At 40.3% G+C, this 15,698-nt stretch overlaps 1 protein-coding gene across 1 annotated transcript in view; it reads right to left on the bottom strand.

Moving 5' to 3' along the window:
- SASH1 (SAM and SH3 domain containing 1) overlaps positions 1-15,698 on the bottom strand; it is a gene marked incomplete at its 5' end in the record, with an annotated part of 61,386 nt that overhangs the window by 41,425 nt on the left and 4,263 nt on the right. Inside the window, 4 exons of the mRNA XM_010077717.1 lie at positions 3,385-3,486; positions 5,179-5,291; positions 6,640-6,726; positions 8,253-8,293. Of these exons, the coding sequence (XP_010076019.1) occupies positions 3,385-3,486; positions 5,179-5,291; positions 6,640-6,726; positions 8,253-8,293 (343 nt within the window). The remainder of the gene's footprint in view (positions 1-3,384; positions 3,487-5,178; positions 5,292-6,639; positions 6,727-8,252; positions 8,294-15,698) is intronic.

The following is a 15,698-nucleotide window of genomic DNA, read 5'->3' as shown; positions in this document are numbered from 1 at the left end:
CTTTCCCTGGACTTTCTGACTTCTGAAGACAAATAGGCCCTTATCTAAAATCCAGAAAGGGATCCATTTGTAATCTGCACCTGCTTTACATCCCAACACTTCGCACAAGGCAATGAAAGCTCGTCTAGAGTTACTGGGAGCAACCTTCATTCCAACAGAGACAAAACATATTCAGAAATAAATTTGTAAAAACGATGAGGCATTTTAGACTTTTGGTATATCTCACTGCAAAGGAAAACGGTTTCAACTGCATTCCCCCATCAGCAAGTAAATAACATGCATACTTTGCTGTGAAATAAAGGGACCACCGTAGTGAGACTTAAAAGCTACAAACAGCTCTCAAGTGGCAGAGAACCAAGTCACCTACTGGCTTGGCAAGGCCTCCGTTTGTTTGCTGGTTTCTTAAGAGCAAACAAACAGGACATACAATTAACAGCACAGCAATGACACTGGGCGAGGCACACTGGATACTGAGATGATGACCCTTCAACCCTCTGTGATTCACCTTTAGGATTCAGTTTTGTAAGGGCATGAAGTGCCAGTCTCCATTTCCTGGTACAGTAATTTAAAAGAAGGGGAGTTGGGAAAAAGAATTCTTAATCTTTAAAATTAGTTTAGTATCAAACCAGTGAAGTTAGTCATAAACACATGACAGTTACACAAGCTAATAAAAAAAAAAAAAAAAGTGGTCTTTTTTTTTTCTAAAAAGGAAACCAACAACAACTAATGGTATTTGCCTTTTAGATGTTACTTTGTAGGTGGCTGTTCTTATGTTGTGGCCAGATATGACTTGAAAGTAGGGAGTACTTAAACCCTTAGAACACTCCAGACATTCTGCCTTCATTTTTAGATTCTCCAAATGCATAGATTCTACCTTTTTTATTTCTTCCTGAAATGCAACCACTGGACAAAGTTAGACCAAGATTCTCCACAAAAACCTGCTGACCACTCATCCCAAGTCCTCCTAACTACCAGCAGGTCTCTCTACCTGAGAAGATAAAATATGAAGAAAAAACCCCAGCTATTATACTAGCGTCTTGGTATCTCTTAAATCCACAGGGTTACTAAACAAATGTATAGCAAGTAAAATAAAAATTATTATTTTCCTAAATCCCCTCAATCTGCAATTACCCTGCAATTTGTTTTTATCATTTGTGTGTACAAAATGTTTACAAAATTATGAAGTATGATCACAATGTTCCTTTAAAAACTGCCTAGTAACAATTTGGCCACGAGACCAAAAAAAAAAAAAGAAATTAGAAAAAATGCCAACGGAACCAGAAGAGCCATTGCCTAAGGAGTTTTAATTCAAACCAGAAACTTCAATTTCAGTGACTCATATTTTCAATTACTTCCTGAGGTTAGAAGGCAGTGAGCTATCTAACTGAATGTTTTTAATATATGGAAAAACATTTTTGCTTCACGGCCTCTATAAAATGAGTGGGGTAGTTTTAAGTTGAGATTCCAATTTTGTTGAGTACAAATCACACAAATGACACTGAAAGTCAAACCATTTGGCAAAGAAAGGGCTTGAAAACAGAGTAATCTTTGCAACTCTCAAAAGCTGGCCATTTTAGATTAATAGAGATAATAGAGCAAAACAGTCTGGGTGAACACACACCTTATCTCTAGACATATCTGATACTTTGCTGTTTTGTTTTTCCCTCTTGCATGTCAATTATAGACCAAAGTTTTTCACTCCAGTTAACCCTAGTTTCTTTTTTTTACACAAAAGGAGAAGCCAAGCTGACTTCTGTTCTAACAGAAGTTTCATTTCTGCAGATAATCTGATTTTCCCTTGAAGGCATGCAGTTTCACAGCTTCTGCTAAATGTAACAAGGAAAAAAATTAGGAGGAAGGGCAAAAATCTTGAGAGGTATGTACAATGATGGAATAGAGATCCCCCATCAAAGTTAGCAGGAAAATGGTTCAAATCCTACTGCAACAGCAGAGAGAGGCAACAGAGATCTTGGCTCAAAGCGCAAAGATGGCTTAAGAAAATAAGTTTAGAGAAAAGGTGCCAAGTCATTCCATTAGGGAGCAAACACTGAGTCATATTTGGTCCTCAGAGTACACAGTACACAGCTTTCAGTAACTTCAACACAAGCATAAACCACTTTCAGAAGATTTAAGATAGAAACTCAGTACCCTTCTGAGATCTGACCACTAAATGAGAGTTTTGAGGCTTTTATGCTACAGACACCTTAGCCAGAGGCACTAGGAGGGGAAAGTTCAGGCTGTAAATACTAATGAGGAAAACGTGAAATCTTTCAGCTGGCTAAACAATCAGTGCAGAAGGGTCAAGATTCTTCCTTCTCTATTCTTTGCACATTTCTTAAATATTGGAACAGAGTACAAGGCAACATCATTCCCCCTCCACTCCCATCTAACTAAAGATGGGCTTTTTCTTTTTTTTTTTTTTTTAATACAAACAAGAAAAACTTTCTCCACCACAAAATATTTTAAATGTCTCATCAAATGACATAGCATTCCTCTCTTCATTTATGGTGGAGAAGCTAACTGTATGCAGCAGTTAGCACAAAATTCCACTGACAATAAAACAAATAAATCAATCAATAGTCTCAAAAGCCTATGATTCAATTACATGGATTACAAAGAGCTTGGATTTGACAGCCAAACGTGTTCTTCTCTAAGATTTATCTGTGAACTTTGAATCAGAAAACTGAAGTGGAATAAACTACTCAGTGAAGATGAAGATATTTGGAAGGAAAAATTAATTAATTCAGTATGGCATGACACAAAGACTGTCTGGTGCCCATAAAAACAACAGAAGCTACTCAGCTCAGAAGTAAGAATGAGGGAGGAAAGCTGCCTTACTGCTTATGGGTCTGGCAAAATCTGCAAACTCTCTTGGCTGACAGTTACCAAATACAGAGATAGGACTGTTTGAAAGCAGCAGGCAGCTAGGACTTAGCCAGACTCTCAGATAGGATGTATCAACAAGGGTTAGGAAGGCCTGAGAAACTCTGCTGATTCACAGTAACTGAGAAGTGAAACAGTTCCCTTTAAACAACCTAAAAAACCTTTTCTGTGCATTTTGGAACACAGGCATTAGGATCACTTTGTGCTTCCAAAACTCAGTGACATAGGGCCAGATTTAAAAAAAAAAAAAAAAAAAAAAAAGAAAAAAAGAAAAAAAAAAGACATTATACAACACAACTGTTAAGGTCTATGACAAAAGACCTTGAAGATTTAAAATCCACGTTAAAGATGTTCTGGAGACAGAGCACAACATCTCAAGGTCAAATGCTACATTTGCTATTGATGAAATCATCAGGTAAATCAGGATATTTCTGTACTGCAATAAAAGAATTTAAATACTAAATGATACTGGGGAACTATATCAGAATTACAGGTACTTACATTACAATTGGAAGATCCATCAAATGCTGAGTAAGAACCGTCAGGCCATTCTGTAGCATCTACAGTGCTTGACTGTCTGTGCTGGGCTTCATACTCTTTCAGCTGAAATTTGAAAAGACAGAACATTTTCCAGTGAGAAGAAGCTATCAATCTTCATTAAAATAGCAAGAGTTAATGTCCTTTCAGGTTTTTTTCCCCCTATATCTTTGTGGCACTTGGAAAATCAGAACTTCCATATGACTGTCTCACTTGTTCAAAATAAATTAATTTGCTTTAGAAACAGAAGTTTTAATGATGAGATTTTTTTTAAAGCAAGTGTTCTATAAACACCAAATTTCGATTTATTGTCATTGGTAAAATATAAGTTATAGCTCCCCATCTCAGAGGCACAGTTTCCACTGGATGGGCTAAATCACATCAGTCTGCCAATTTCCTTCATAAAAAAAATGATCTGCACTAAAGACTAGGAACAATCTTTTATAATTTTGAAACTAAAGACCATCTTTCCCACTTTCCAATTAAAGGCTTAAGACATAAAACCAATTCTAATGCAGTCAAATTGTTGAGACAGTCATCAAGACCTGATGGTATGAAAAAAAAGAAAAAGCTGCTGCTAGTAGCTCAGACCACTAGAGGGAAACAGTACAAGTACATATATTAAATTTACAGATTAGGTACAATCCTGCCCCCACAAAATTTTTAAGTGCAGAGAGGTAAAAGAATTCCCAATATTACCATTAAAATCTTGGATTTCTTTTAATGATATGATTCCCAGCAAAGCAATATTTTCTTCAGACAGTAACAGAAGTTGATATTCTAGGATAATCTATTTCAAGATGTAGTATGTCAGTACAGAAATTTATCTGAGTGCCAATTCACAATCTAAATCATGCTTTCTGCACTTCTAATGGAGCCCATACAGAATACCCTGTGCTCCACCACAGTATTTTGCACAAATGCACAAAATCAAAAGTGGTGTAGAAACTTTAACACCGACTTTTTTGCTTCCGAGCAATTAAAATTTCAGCCTTATTGTTGCACAAATACAATTCTTTGCAGCTGTTTTCTTGTGGTTTACTAACATCTACATTTTGTAATGAAACACTTGTGACAGCCACTGTACTTATAACAAAATATATCTGTGTTGATTTTACTGTCAAATGCCAAAAATGGCTTAATTGGTTTTCTTGAAAGCTATTTAAACAAAACAACACCTACTTGGCTAAGAAACAAGCAGAAGAAATTTCAGCTTAAACATTAGTATTTTTTAAAGTTTTAATTACTGAAAATGGAAGCCTTCCATCAAACTGTCCTTCAGCCATTACCAGCAGGAAAATAATAAGAAATAAATGTGTTCTGAAACAAATTAGGCAAGCTCAGCAAAACTTGAAGCATTCCATACAGTACTTAAACAAACCTATGAACATGCATGATAAATAAGGACTACTACAGGTGGGGTTCATCTTCCTTACCTTTAGACAGCTGCAATTAAGAAGTCTACACTTGAGCTTTTCTCTGATTGGCACTCTTTGTTGCCAATGGAGAGAAGCAAATGCTTTTAGGAGTCGATTAATTTGCCATACATTAGACATCTATTTTTGGTTGAGCTAAATTTGACCTTTTTCCCATAAACAAAGGAATTGGTATCTAATTTATGCTACTAGCATGATGGGACAAACAGGCATGCTTTTTCCCCTTCTCCTGTGTCTTCCGAGCAAATGAAAACTCCAAATTGGTATGTTCTACATCCTAACACACATTTCTCCAGGAAATGTAAGTGGGTACATATCATACCCTAGCAAGTGCTTCCTCAATGGTGATCATCTTCTCTTTGACCATCATCATCAGCTGGATCCTCTCCTCATCACTCATTGTGATCTCACTGGCCACGTACCCTACATCCTCTCCTGCAGGAAAAAGCACAGAGATAACAAGCATGTGTAAAACGTCAGGCACAGAGATGGGCATATTGAAACTGGATTTTACCCAGTGCTCTGAAATCTTGTTCCCACGTGGAATTGGCTGGCCAGAACACACCATTCCCAGAGCAGTCTCACAGTATGAATTCAAAGGACTGAAAGATTTGGAAGTAACTGAGCAAGAAAAGGAAGTAAATTAGGAAGTGAACTAGGCCCAGAAAACTGAGTCTACTCTGACACTGAAAGCAGAAGAGCATGACAACAAGAAATAAAACATGACTGTCATTGCACAGTTATTGACCCTGAAAGACAAGAATGAAAAGAGCTAATGCCAGAAAAGTCCTGCACTCAGCCCCGAGGAGCACTGCAGTCAGCTGCCAGAGCGGATGGGAAGCACTTCCAGGAATGGTGTGCTGGGACCTCACAGCTCCCTGCTGCGGACTGGCCACATCCCCTGACCTATCCAGGCTATCTAACTGGCCACTCAGCTGGCACATGGTGCTAGGTATACTGGGGCTCTCCACTCCAGGACATCTCTTTTTGGTATGAGCTTGGTGTGTCAGCACAGACCTTCTGAACTTGTTTTGAGAGCCAGCAAGGACCCACGCTTAACTGAGAGTGTAAATGTGCCCCTTTTCGGCCTCCTAAGTGGGCTCCTGTCATCTTTCACAATCCCTCTGAACACAGACATAGTGATGTGAGGAAGCATCTGTTTGCAACAGAAGGATCTAACAAATACACTCGGGGAAACAGAAATTTTACATGTAAAGAGAAATACTTAAAGTAATGCACAGCTGCATCTTTTGGAGAACTAGAGAAAGACACCTGACAGTGTAAGTGGAATTGATTTGCACTAGTCACCAGATGCACTTTTACTACTCCTTCTTGTAGTGTCTTCTACTACAATGAGAGGCTGGATTCAAGCCTAAAGCAAACAGGCCAAAGTAACCCAACGTCAAAGAAAGGAGAAACATCTTTCTAATTAAAACAGATCAGCATTTCTCTCATCAAGGCAGGATCAGAAAAAAAGGCATCTTGTTCATTTACAGATATTACTTTTATATATATACACACACACACATATATATACTGCACCACTTTGTGCATATGCATTCACTGACAGTCAGGACCAGAGGTGTCCCAGCCTCACCCAGATGCAAGTCTCACCGAATGCAACTTGTCTTCTGAGCCCTGTCACGATGAACCAAACCTGCAACACTTCCAGATCCACAGCCTCCCCAAACTGCCACACTGTTGCAAATTAATTTTACTCCTTTGTGATGCTGGCTCCTTCTATTTTGTATGGATAGGTTGTGTGTCCTTAAAAAAGATTTACCTTTTGAAGTCTGCCTCATTAGTCCTTTCTGGTTCTTTCGGAAATTCTGCCAAAAAAACTTATTCTTCTTTTTCCAGTCTGCTTTCCCTAAAAGGAAAGTGGCGAGGGAGGATGAGGGGAAAGGGAAAAAGAATTTCAGAAAGAAACATTAGTTAGTAAATGCTAGAGAAGCTTTCAAGCACAAAGTTGTATTTTCTAAGTAAAAAAACAAGAATGAAAAATTTGAAATTTTCTGTTTTTCTTGATTTATTCTGTACTAGAACTATGCTGATGTAGCTGTTTCAGGGAAATGCACATTCTTTTATAATTGCCAATGCTATAGAGGACTCAGATAAGCCAGTAAAGTACGTATGTTGAATTATAAACATAAAATATTTTACATTCATTTTGATATCTGTTGAGTTGTTAATGTCAAGTCTGGAAGTGTTTTTGAAGCATTTTGTTGGTTTATTCTCTTTAACTGAACCACAATTATGCAGCCTAAGCCACAACTCAGATAAGTAATTTTCTAATATGTGCGTGCATACCTATACAGAAAACAAATACTTTACATACATATAAATGCACACACATATGCACAATCACACACGCACATTCTGCTACTCGGCATGAGAAATTCCATGAGGCCACCAGCTACATCCAACTCTTGCTCTCTGTGTGCCTGGACTGTACAAGGCTGTCCATTAATACCAGATCTGCATATGGCTTGATGACCCAGAAGTAAATGGTTTGTTCTGAAAAGAAATGCGATCTGGCTCAAGGTAGGACATACGATTGTGTTCTGTTGAATTAACCAGGGCACATGCTATAAAGTTTATGCAATCTACAGGAGAACATACAGTGCCTGATAAAGAGCTACTTCATCCCTCTGCTTTTGAAAAATTCAAAGGAACACAGTTTATACTGTGCCACTGATTTCCAGCATGTGACTGTATTATTTTGGATCTTACCCTCGAAGACCTAGACTTGGGTTTACTAACTCTCTAAAACACAGCTCAAGTTAAGACTGTGCGGAAATGTCCCTAGAAAAAAATTAAGAAGAAGCAAACAAAAAAACCTTCTAGTTTTTCCTTTCCTCTCCAATGAACAAAATTTTTCCAGAAATGTATCAGCTCAGCTAATAAGTTAGGACAGCAATATGAACTAATTCTAGTAAGTTATAAAAAAACCCCAAAACCCACAAGTGAAAGATAATGGAAAACAAATACATATTTAAGAATGCAAAATATTTCAGAAACAAAGGAAGAGACTCTGGCGTGACATGAACCAAAATAACAAAAAACCCAGTTATTCACTGACGGTGGTAATTTGCAGAATACAAACGGATAGGATAGCAGTGATCTAATGTGCAGACATTTGAAATTCAAAATAACAAGTCAAAAGACACATATTTATCGCGTGACCATGCTGGTAGGGCAGTCTCAGTGATCACTGAGACACCCAGCATCTAACTTAAAGCTGCTGAGACTCACTCTCCACACACACACACACACAAATGCTGCCGACTTCTGCCAGCATTCTGTTTACTCAGCTCTTCATATCCCAGCACAAGCAAAACTCAAAACCTGTTTAAGAATTCCATAGAAATATCAAATAAAATGAAATATACTGACCTACACAACCTTCTTCCGAACTTGATTTATGAATGGAGAGCCTAGGACAAAAAAAAGAGAAATGGACTTATTGACGCAGGCTTCTCACATTTCATGGGAGCTGTCTGATTACAGTAAATTATAGTTTCCTAACAATATATCATGAGCTGTTTTCTCTTCCCTTTTCTTCCCAATGCACTAAGTTGGAAACAAAAACTGAACCCACTGGTCTGACCACAGTAACTGTGTTCCCCTCTTAGACATGCCTTTTGTGACCAGCTTAGAAAAACATATACTGACAGAAACCTATGGCTAAGGCAAAGGAGTCTAGGGATCCCTCAGAAAAACACTTTTTCACATAGTTTCCCCCCCTTTCCATTTATAAACCAGTAATTTGGCTACCTTAGAAGCCTATACCTATACTTAGAAACTGTAGCGCTGGGATGCTGTATTTGTTTAGCTGTATAATAGTTTTCGCCCTCTTATCTGAAAATGCTTTATAAATATGCACTCATTAAACTTTCAGAAGCCACTGTGTGGAAGAGAGGAGTAGAGATTTAAAGACAAGGTGAAAAAAGCTTGTCCAGACCCTATGAATTGTGACCACAGATGACTGGAGACTACATCTGCTTTCTCCTGATACCCTTCTCCTTTCCCACCAGTGTAGTGTATACTCCTTTCCTCAAAAGCTAGCTGGAGAGACTTATTTTAACTGAACATGGATTTTACAAACAACCCACTAAAACAGTGAGTAAATCTTTTGTTCTCGGTCTTTATGTTCATTGAACTAGTTTTCCATAATGGATTCAATCTCAGTGCCAACGGCTCATTGTGGGATCTTTGATGAGACATCACCCCCCTTCACTGCCTTTTTTTTTTTTTTCTGTCTGTATAAATGGAGCTAACAGAAATTACCAAACCCTGTGCAATTCTTTGAAGCCTTCCTATGGGAATCCCTATTTAACCAAGCTGCTCCAAGCCAGTGAAATGACTTCTGCCAGCTTCAACGGCTTTGCTGAAGGCTCCAAATGTAAAGCATTACTGCAATGCCTTTGCCAAGGGCTCGGCCCCGCGACATGACAATGCTCTGTTGTGTGGAGGCTGTACTAGAGCCACGCAGGACGGAAGCATGCATACCCCAGCATACCAAGGAGACCTCAAGCTAAACTGTTCTTTGAATGAGGCCATGTAGTAACACACGCATGCCATGCTCTTGTTGCTGTCCACAGCGTTTCCACCGGCTCCTTGCGTTTTCTTAGAGCCCCAGAAGAGGGCAATGAAGAGTTTTTGATTAATTCAGTAAATCATTTGAAGGAAAAATTTAGTTTAAGCCAGTTCAGATTTTGGAAGATGTAAGCAATTACTGGTCAACGCTTTGTTAGCATGAAAAACATGCTCATCAGTTTGCAAAGACTTCATTAAAGGGGAAATGAGATTCTACGAAGTTTCAGTTTGATTTAGCAATTCATCTAGACAAGAAGGGTTGGCACAGTGAAGCTCTGAAATGTAACCTCCTTCAACCTCAGACTGATTAGAAATGTAATCCAGCACAAACTGCAAACCAATTGAAGCAACTGAATTTCAGATTTGTAGTGCACCAAGCGGAGGAAGACGTTTAGTGTTTTCCTTGCTGAAAAAGTTTACCATTGAAGGGGAAAAGTTAATGATACAGGTGATACACCACCAAACGTTTAGTTTTTAAGAAGCCTGAATAACCAATACCAGAGAAAAAATACAAACCCCATATTTTCCGGGTAAAAACTCCAGAAAAACCAGTGTCAAAATTTAAAGACTTTCAACAGGGCCAGGATTTAATCCAGGCACTTAAAAGTATAAGTTGCCAGTGAGTATTTTTCTAAATAAAGGTAGATCAGATAAAAACTATGTGTGCTTGCATACAGAGACAACCAAGTAAAAAGAAAGCTGAGTTCTGTTGAAACTGACAGAATTAATCCACTATGCTTTGCATCTGAGCATAGACCTCACCCATAAAGCAGTAATTCTATTTATCTTAAATTAAGTTAGTATCCATGAAATCCACCAAATCACTGTCCTTAGAAAATGAAATCTGTTAATGATCAGAACCATGCTTCACTAGTGAAATCACCCTCAAGTGGAGAGGCACTCTCTTGTGCTCTTCAGTCTCCAAATCCATTTTAATCCTTTTCTTCTCTTGTGCAGTTGCCAATGATGCAAGTAAGTAGCAGGTGTAGCAGCAATGCTTGTGATGTGGACATCTGTTCACTGGGAATTAGCCCAGGGCCACCAACTCATCACGCCCTGGCCTCCACAGAAGGTGAAGAGCAGTAGGAGCAAACTTCTGATGGGTCTCAGCTAGAGGGGGCAAGGAGAAGGGTAGGATCCACAGCAAGCAGACCACCTTCTCATTTATAACTGATTAAAGAACTATGCTGAGTTTCATCAGAGGATGCAAATTCCAATTGTCATTTCATGCATTCCCTGAAGAGGAAATCTTCCGTGACTGGGCTGACCTTGAAAATGCTAACAGCTGGTCTGAAGAGATGGAAATGCTGACAAAACCTACCACATAGATCCTGATAAGGCACTTGCTTTTTAGTTCCACCAGACAACTCTAATGCTTAAAAAGCCTCAGTGAAATCAATCGAGTGTTTTACTTCCTAGGTGGCTGGTGAAAAATTCCAGAGCACCTCGGAGTTGCTGTATGTTTGATTTGCCAATTACACTCCCTTACTCTGTTAAATCTGCAGCTCCTCTGTGGACGTGCACTGAAAGTGATTTGTGTTCTTCCATTCATAGACTGATAACTTGTACTGAAAGTTAATGATGCAGTGACACTTGGCAGAAGTTTCAGCACTGCGTGTCTGAAAGGGAGCCAAATGCCATTACTCCACCGTGGAGGCCTTCATTTTTGTTGTGGTCTGATGTACAACTTCATTAGCAAGCTTTCACACGAAATGTACTCTCTCACAGCATATAGCAGAAGAAATGTATGGGTGTATGTTCAGACAAGAAGGAAGAAAAAAAAAGATTTATGGCCAGAGGGAAGGAGTACTTTCTTATCAACCCATAATCACTGGAAGCAAGCTGCACAAGGGGTCAAAACTTCAATCCATTAATCTCACAAATTCAAAATCATCTCTAGACCAATACTTTGGCCTTACTGGAGCCAAACTGCTGAAATAAACAAATGAGAAAAAAAAAAAAAAAAAGCAGCACACTTCTGGGAGTAACCAAGTATTATCGCCTTAGAGAGATGATGGGTTTCAGTGGAGTTTAGTAAATTACAACAGACCACTCAGTGACCAGTGACACAAACTTTAGCAGCAACAGAAGGAATGGAGGACCTGGACCAGGAATTAGCTGATTAGAAAGACTGGCTTAACAGAAATAAATTTGCATTAAATACTAAAATGTGCAAGTACATAAACAGGACTGCCAAAATGTCAGTCTTTCAAACGATGGAGGTTTGCAAATGACAGAGTATCTGGGGATATGAGCTGAAAAAGGATGACTGAGGAAAAAACCAACACATTAATCCCAAAAGGCATAAGGATGGGAAACTCCAATGGCAGTACAAAGAATGAACATATATGAGAATAGCTGTACAACCATCATCACTCACACTCAAGAAAGATTAATTCAAACCAGAAGTGGTAAAGGGAAAAGCTGTTAGAATAGTCAGGGAACCAGACAGCTTATCTTAGGAGAGAAAGCTAGAAAAGTTTTGCCTGCTCAGTCTGTCAAAATTGAAAGCTGCAAGAAGATAACTGACTGTCTGCTAATAAATCAGACACAGGAACAAGTAGACATAAGCCAGAAATAAATTAGAAAAGAGGAGTTCATATTTCCTAACTATTTGGACAAACTTCCAACAGTAGGTAGAGGAAGGGAGGGCAGCTTTAAAAACTAACTGCTTTTAAGAGGCTGTTTGAAAGACACAGATAGACCAGACCAGGCATCTTTGACAACAATGATCTAGACATGAGAACTGCCTCTGGAGGGCACTTCTGGTTCTTCTTTTGCAGCCTGTGGGTTTTATATGAACAATGGCAATGCCAGGCATCCAAAATGGTCTTTGAAGCTATCTTTCCATAAAAGTGCTGCAATGGCGATGACCTTGCAATACATAAGTAATCTCTCCCTTTTATAAATTAACCCTGGAATCCTGGCGGTGGGCTCCAAGCCTTGGGAGTGCAAGGAAGAACCAAGGCACACATTTATGTCAAAAGCCAAGTGAGACCATAACTGATTATTAAGATGGGTTTTAACTATGCTGTATCGAGCTACAAGGCTACAGCTTTCCCTGTTAACTCTGGACTGATTCTGATCTCAGACAGGAGAATGCTGGGGCTTATCTCGCATAGATAGCGGTTGATTTTACAAGAATCATGGTTATACATGCCCCGAGATGTGAATGTGCTGGTGCACCACAGAACTGGGAAAGGAAACAAATGACACCATGTGCTGCTTTCATGAATGCCCCTGTTGATTTTTGAAAGCTCATCATTCTCGAAACAGAACAAACATGGGAACTGAGAATGACAGGATTTCTGATGGGTTTTTGTTTCAACACCAAGTATTTTAAATGCAGATGTGCTTTAACACATGGCCGCATCTCATTTACGGACCATAAAATCCACAGGTGCATCGCACCATCTGATAATGAAACCACTACTGTTATGATCTTCAATAAACTGACAGTGGCCCTCTTATTCCCTCCCAATGACTATTTATAGCCCATTGAGGAAAGCTATGGATGGGATTTTCAGTCTACAAATATTATCCACATTCATAGCAGTGAATAAATTGATGCAAAAGCCCACGCCGGCTCTGCCGCAAAGCTATTTGCTTATCCGTGTACATTAGAAATGGCCCAGTCACATAATTAGTATGAAAAACTGACAGACTCGTAACTGCTCCTGACTGAATACAAGATAATTTATCTAACCGGAGCTGGCACTGGGAAGAAAACAGGCCTTTGGTATTTTTAACAAATTTGCATGAACCTGAAGAGAAAGCAGGCCTGCAAGGTTCTGACGTTGCTGGCACCAGTGTGAGAAAGGGATGGAAAGCAAAGACGATTCATTCAATTATCTTCTCATTAGGTTTCCATAGCAATGGCTCTTTAAGCAGGTCAAAACTTTCTCAGTGGAAACAAACACTGAGCTGCTTGTGGGCCATGCGTGTGTATGTGTATTTTCTACCATCCCCAGCACAGAATTCACCATGTTGGTCCCACTGGCTCGGTCCAGGGACTGGCAGCAGGCAGATGGGGCTACATAACGTATTTAATAACTGACCGGTGGGTCCCATCCAGGAGACAGATAATTGTCCGCTAAAAACTTTTCAACAGCAAAGAGCAGGGCCCAATGTACTGCACGCAACGCGCCCCATTCTGCGTGCATTGCTCGCTCCGTGCTCTGTGGACTAGCTGCGACAAGTTGGCCTTTCTTGTGAAAGGCGCCCTTCATGCTTCCTCATACAAAATTACCAGGCTCGAAATCTTCTTCCAGCTGCTCAAAGGCTCACTGGTTTCCCTCCTCACGTGTCCCGGGCGGCGTTTGGCTGGCCTCTCGCTCCCATTGTATGGGTTATTGTGGAAGTTTCCTGCCCTACTTCTCTTGATGAGGCTTGTTTAAAGGCAGCATGAATAATTTGGCTTTGACTAAATCAGGCCTCAAACAAGTGAAAACAGGGCCATACACATTCACTGACTCTTTTTGATTCCTGCAAGCATGAGGTATAAAGAAACATATCTTAAACGCAGACATCTCAAGTACAGCCAGCTCTTACTTCTTTTTCTTCCAATATTCCTCTCCATTTTTAAACTGTGCAAAAGGAACATTTTATAACTAAATTCTGTTAGTAATTAAGTGCAGCCTTTAGCATCGTTGGTTTGGGGGATTTGTTTGGTTTTTGCTTTGTTCTTCTCAGTTTCTGCCCTCTCTCTGCCTCACGTCCTCTGTCAGAGCCATGCTCCTGCTTCCTTGCAGAAGAGCTTACAAATACCTGCCAAAGTTAATTTGGGCAACTTGAGAAGTTGCCAGAATCAAACATGATGGAATTTAAGTCCCTCCATCCGTGACCTGGAGGGATGATTTAATAACCTTCCACATTCAAAGCTTGACCCATAGCTTGGATCCTGCTAGGATTAGGAAATCTAGTGTTAAAAACTACGGGCAAAGGCGAGTAGATTAGTGTACCAAAGCAGGTAGAATTGATGCTTGTGTGAACCGTTTAGCAAAACAAAAGCCATTTTTGAAGAGACTGCTGCTTGCACTGAAAATCACTGTGGAAGATGGGAACACTGAACTGCAGGCACTCTCCCAGCCTTAGGCTGATTTGGAGTTCAAGCTGATACCACAGGACAGTGACTAGCTTTACTATGGCACATCCACTGCAGAAAAATCTCAAAAATAGATTCAGTCAACAGTTTCTCCCGCAGAGACAACAGCATGCAGATGGCAGCCACTTGTGTTGTGGCCTCACTGGTTACCTGCTAACAACCTCAGAGAAAGCAGTAATGCCTGAGCAGCCTACAACAAGCCACCAGGGATCTGGCCAAACGTCTGAACGTGCGAGGAGCTCAGTTTGAGATGTACATCCCGCACATGCAGAGAGGATGACAAAGACATTCAGTCTCAGCAGCAGCTGAAGCAGGGAGTTGAGGACACAGCTGCTGGAGGCACAGCAGCTCTCCCATGCCAGGAGAATGCAAAGCCCCCCAGCAATGCTGCCCTGTGCTGCCTGCACCCCACACGTCCCTGCTTTTCTCCAGCATCAACGAGGCTGCTCCTGCTCAGCTCCCTGCTCTGGCAGCATCTGAGATTTAGGTCCTGAGGATCACAGGGCTGAGAACGCTTAAACTGTACTGAGCCACCCGCTGAGGAGCACAGCAGGATGAACTGTAGCACTTCGTATGAAGTACAACCATCTACTTGGTCGGGAGTGTGCTTGAGTGGCACAGTTCAAGTAACAGCAGGTGATTCATGTAGGAGGTGACAATTCGTAGCACCCCCTGCCATGCGAAGGTGGTGGGAACACCTGTGAAATACCAGATACAGCCACAACTCCTAACCTACTTGTTGGGTTTTATCCTTCCTTTCTCTAGCAGCTGCAAAGGAGAAAAAAAAAAAAAAAAACCAAAACCAGTATGTAGGAGTGACTGCACCTCATCCTATCTGTGTGCAGTGCTCTTGGGTCTCTCACCCACTTCCTTCTCTTTCCTGGCAGCTCTGTGATCCACCACTTTTAAAACTTGCCCAGAGGCTGCTGGAGAGAACAGCGACAGCCAACAGTGACAGCAAACAGATCTATTTCCCAAGAGGGAAAACACACAACTTCCCCTCCGCAACATCCCCAGTTCTTCTAAAAACAGGATGAGAGTCAGGATGCAGAAGCCTGAGTTCAGGGGACGGGGTTTAACCTGGATTTCCTGGCAAACATGCAGAGCTCATCAGTCTGTCATGTAGACTTGAATGCTCA

The sequence above is a fragment of the Pterocles gutturalis genome, unplaced genomic scaffold (assembly GCF_000699245.1).
Source record: "Pterocles gutturalis isolate BGI_N339 unplaced genomic scaffold, ASM69924v1 scaffold2011, whole genome shotgun sequence".
NCBI classification, from domain to species: domain Eukaryota; kingdom Metazoa; phylum Chordata; class Aves; order Pterocliformes; family Pteroclidae; genus Pterocles; species Pterocles gutturalis.
This window is presented reverse-complemented; position numbering and strand designations above follow the sequence as displayed.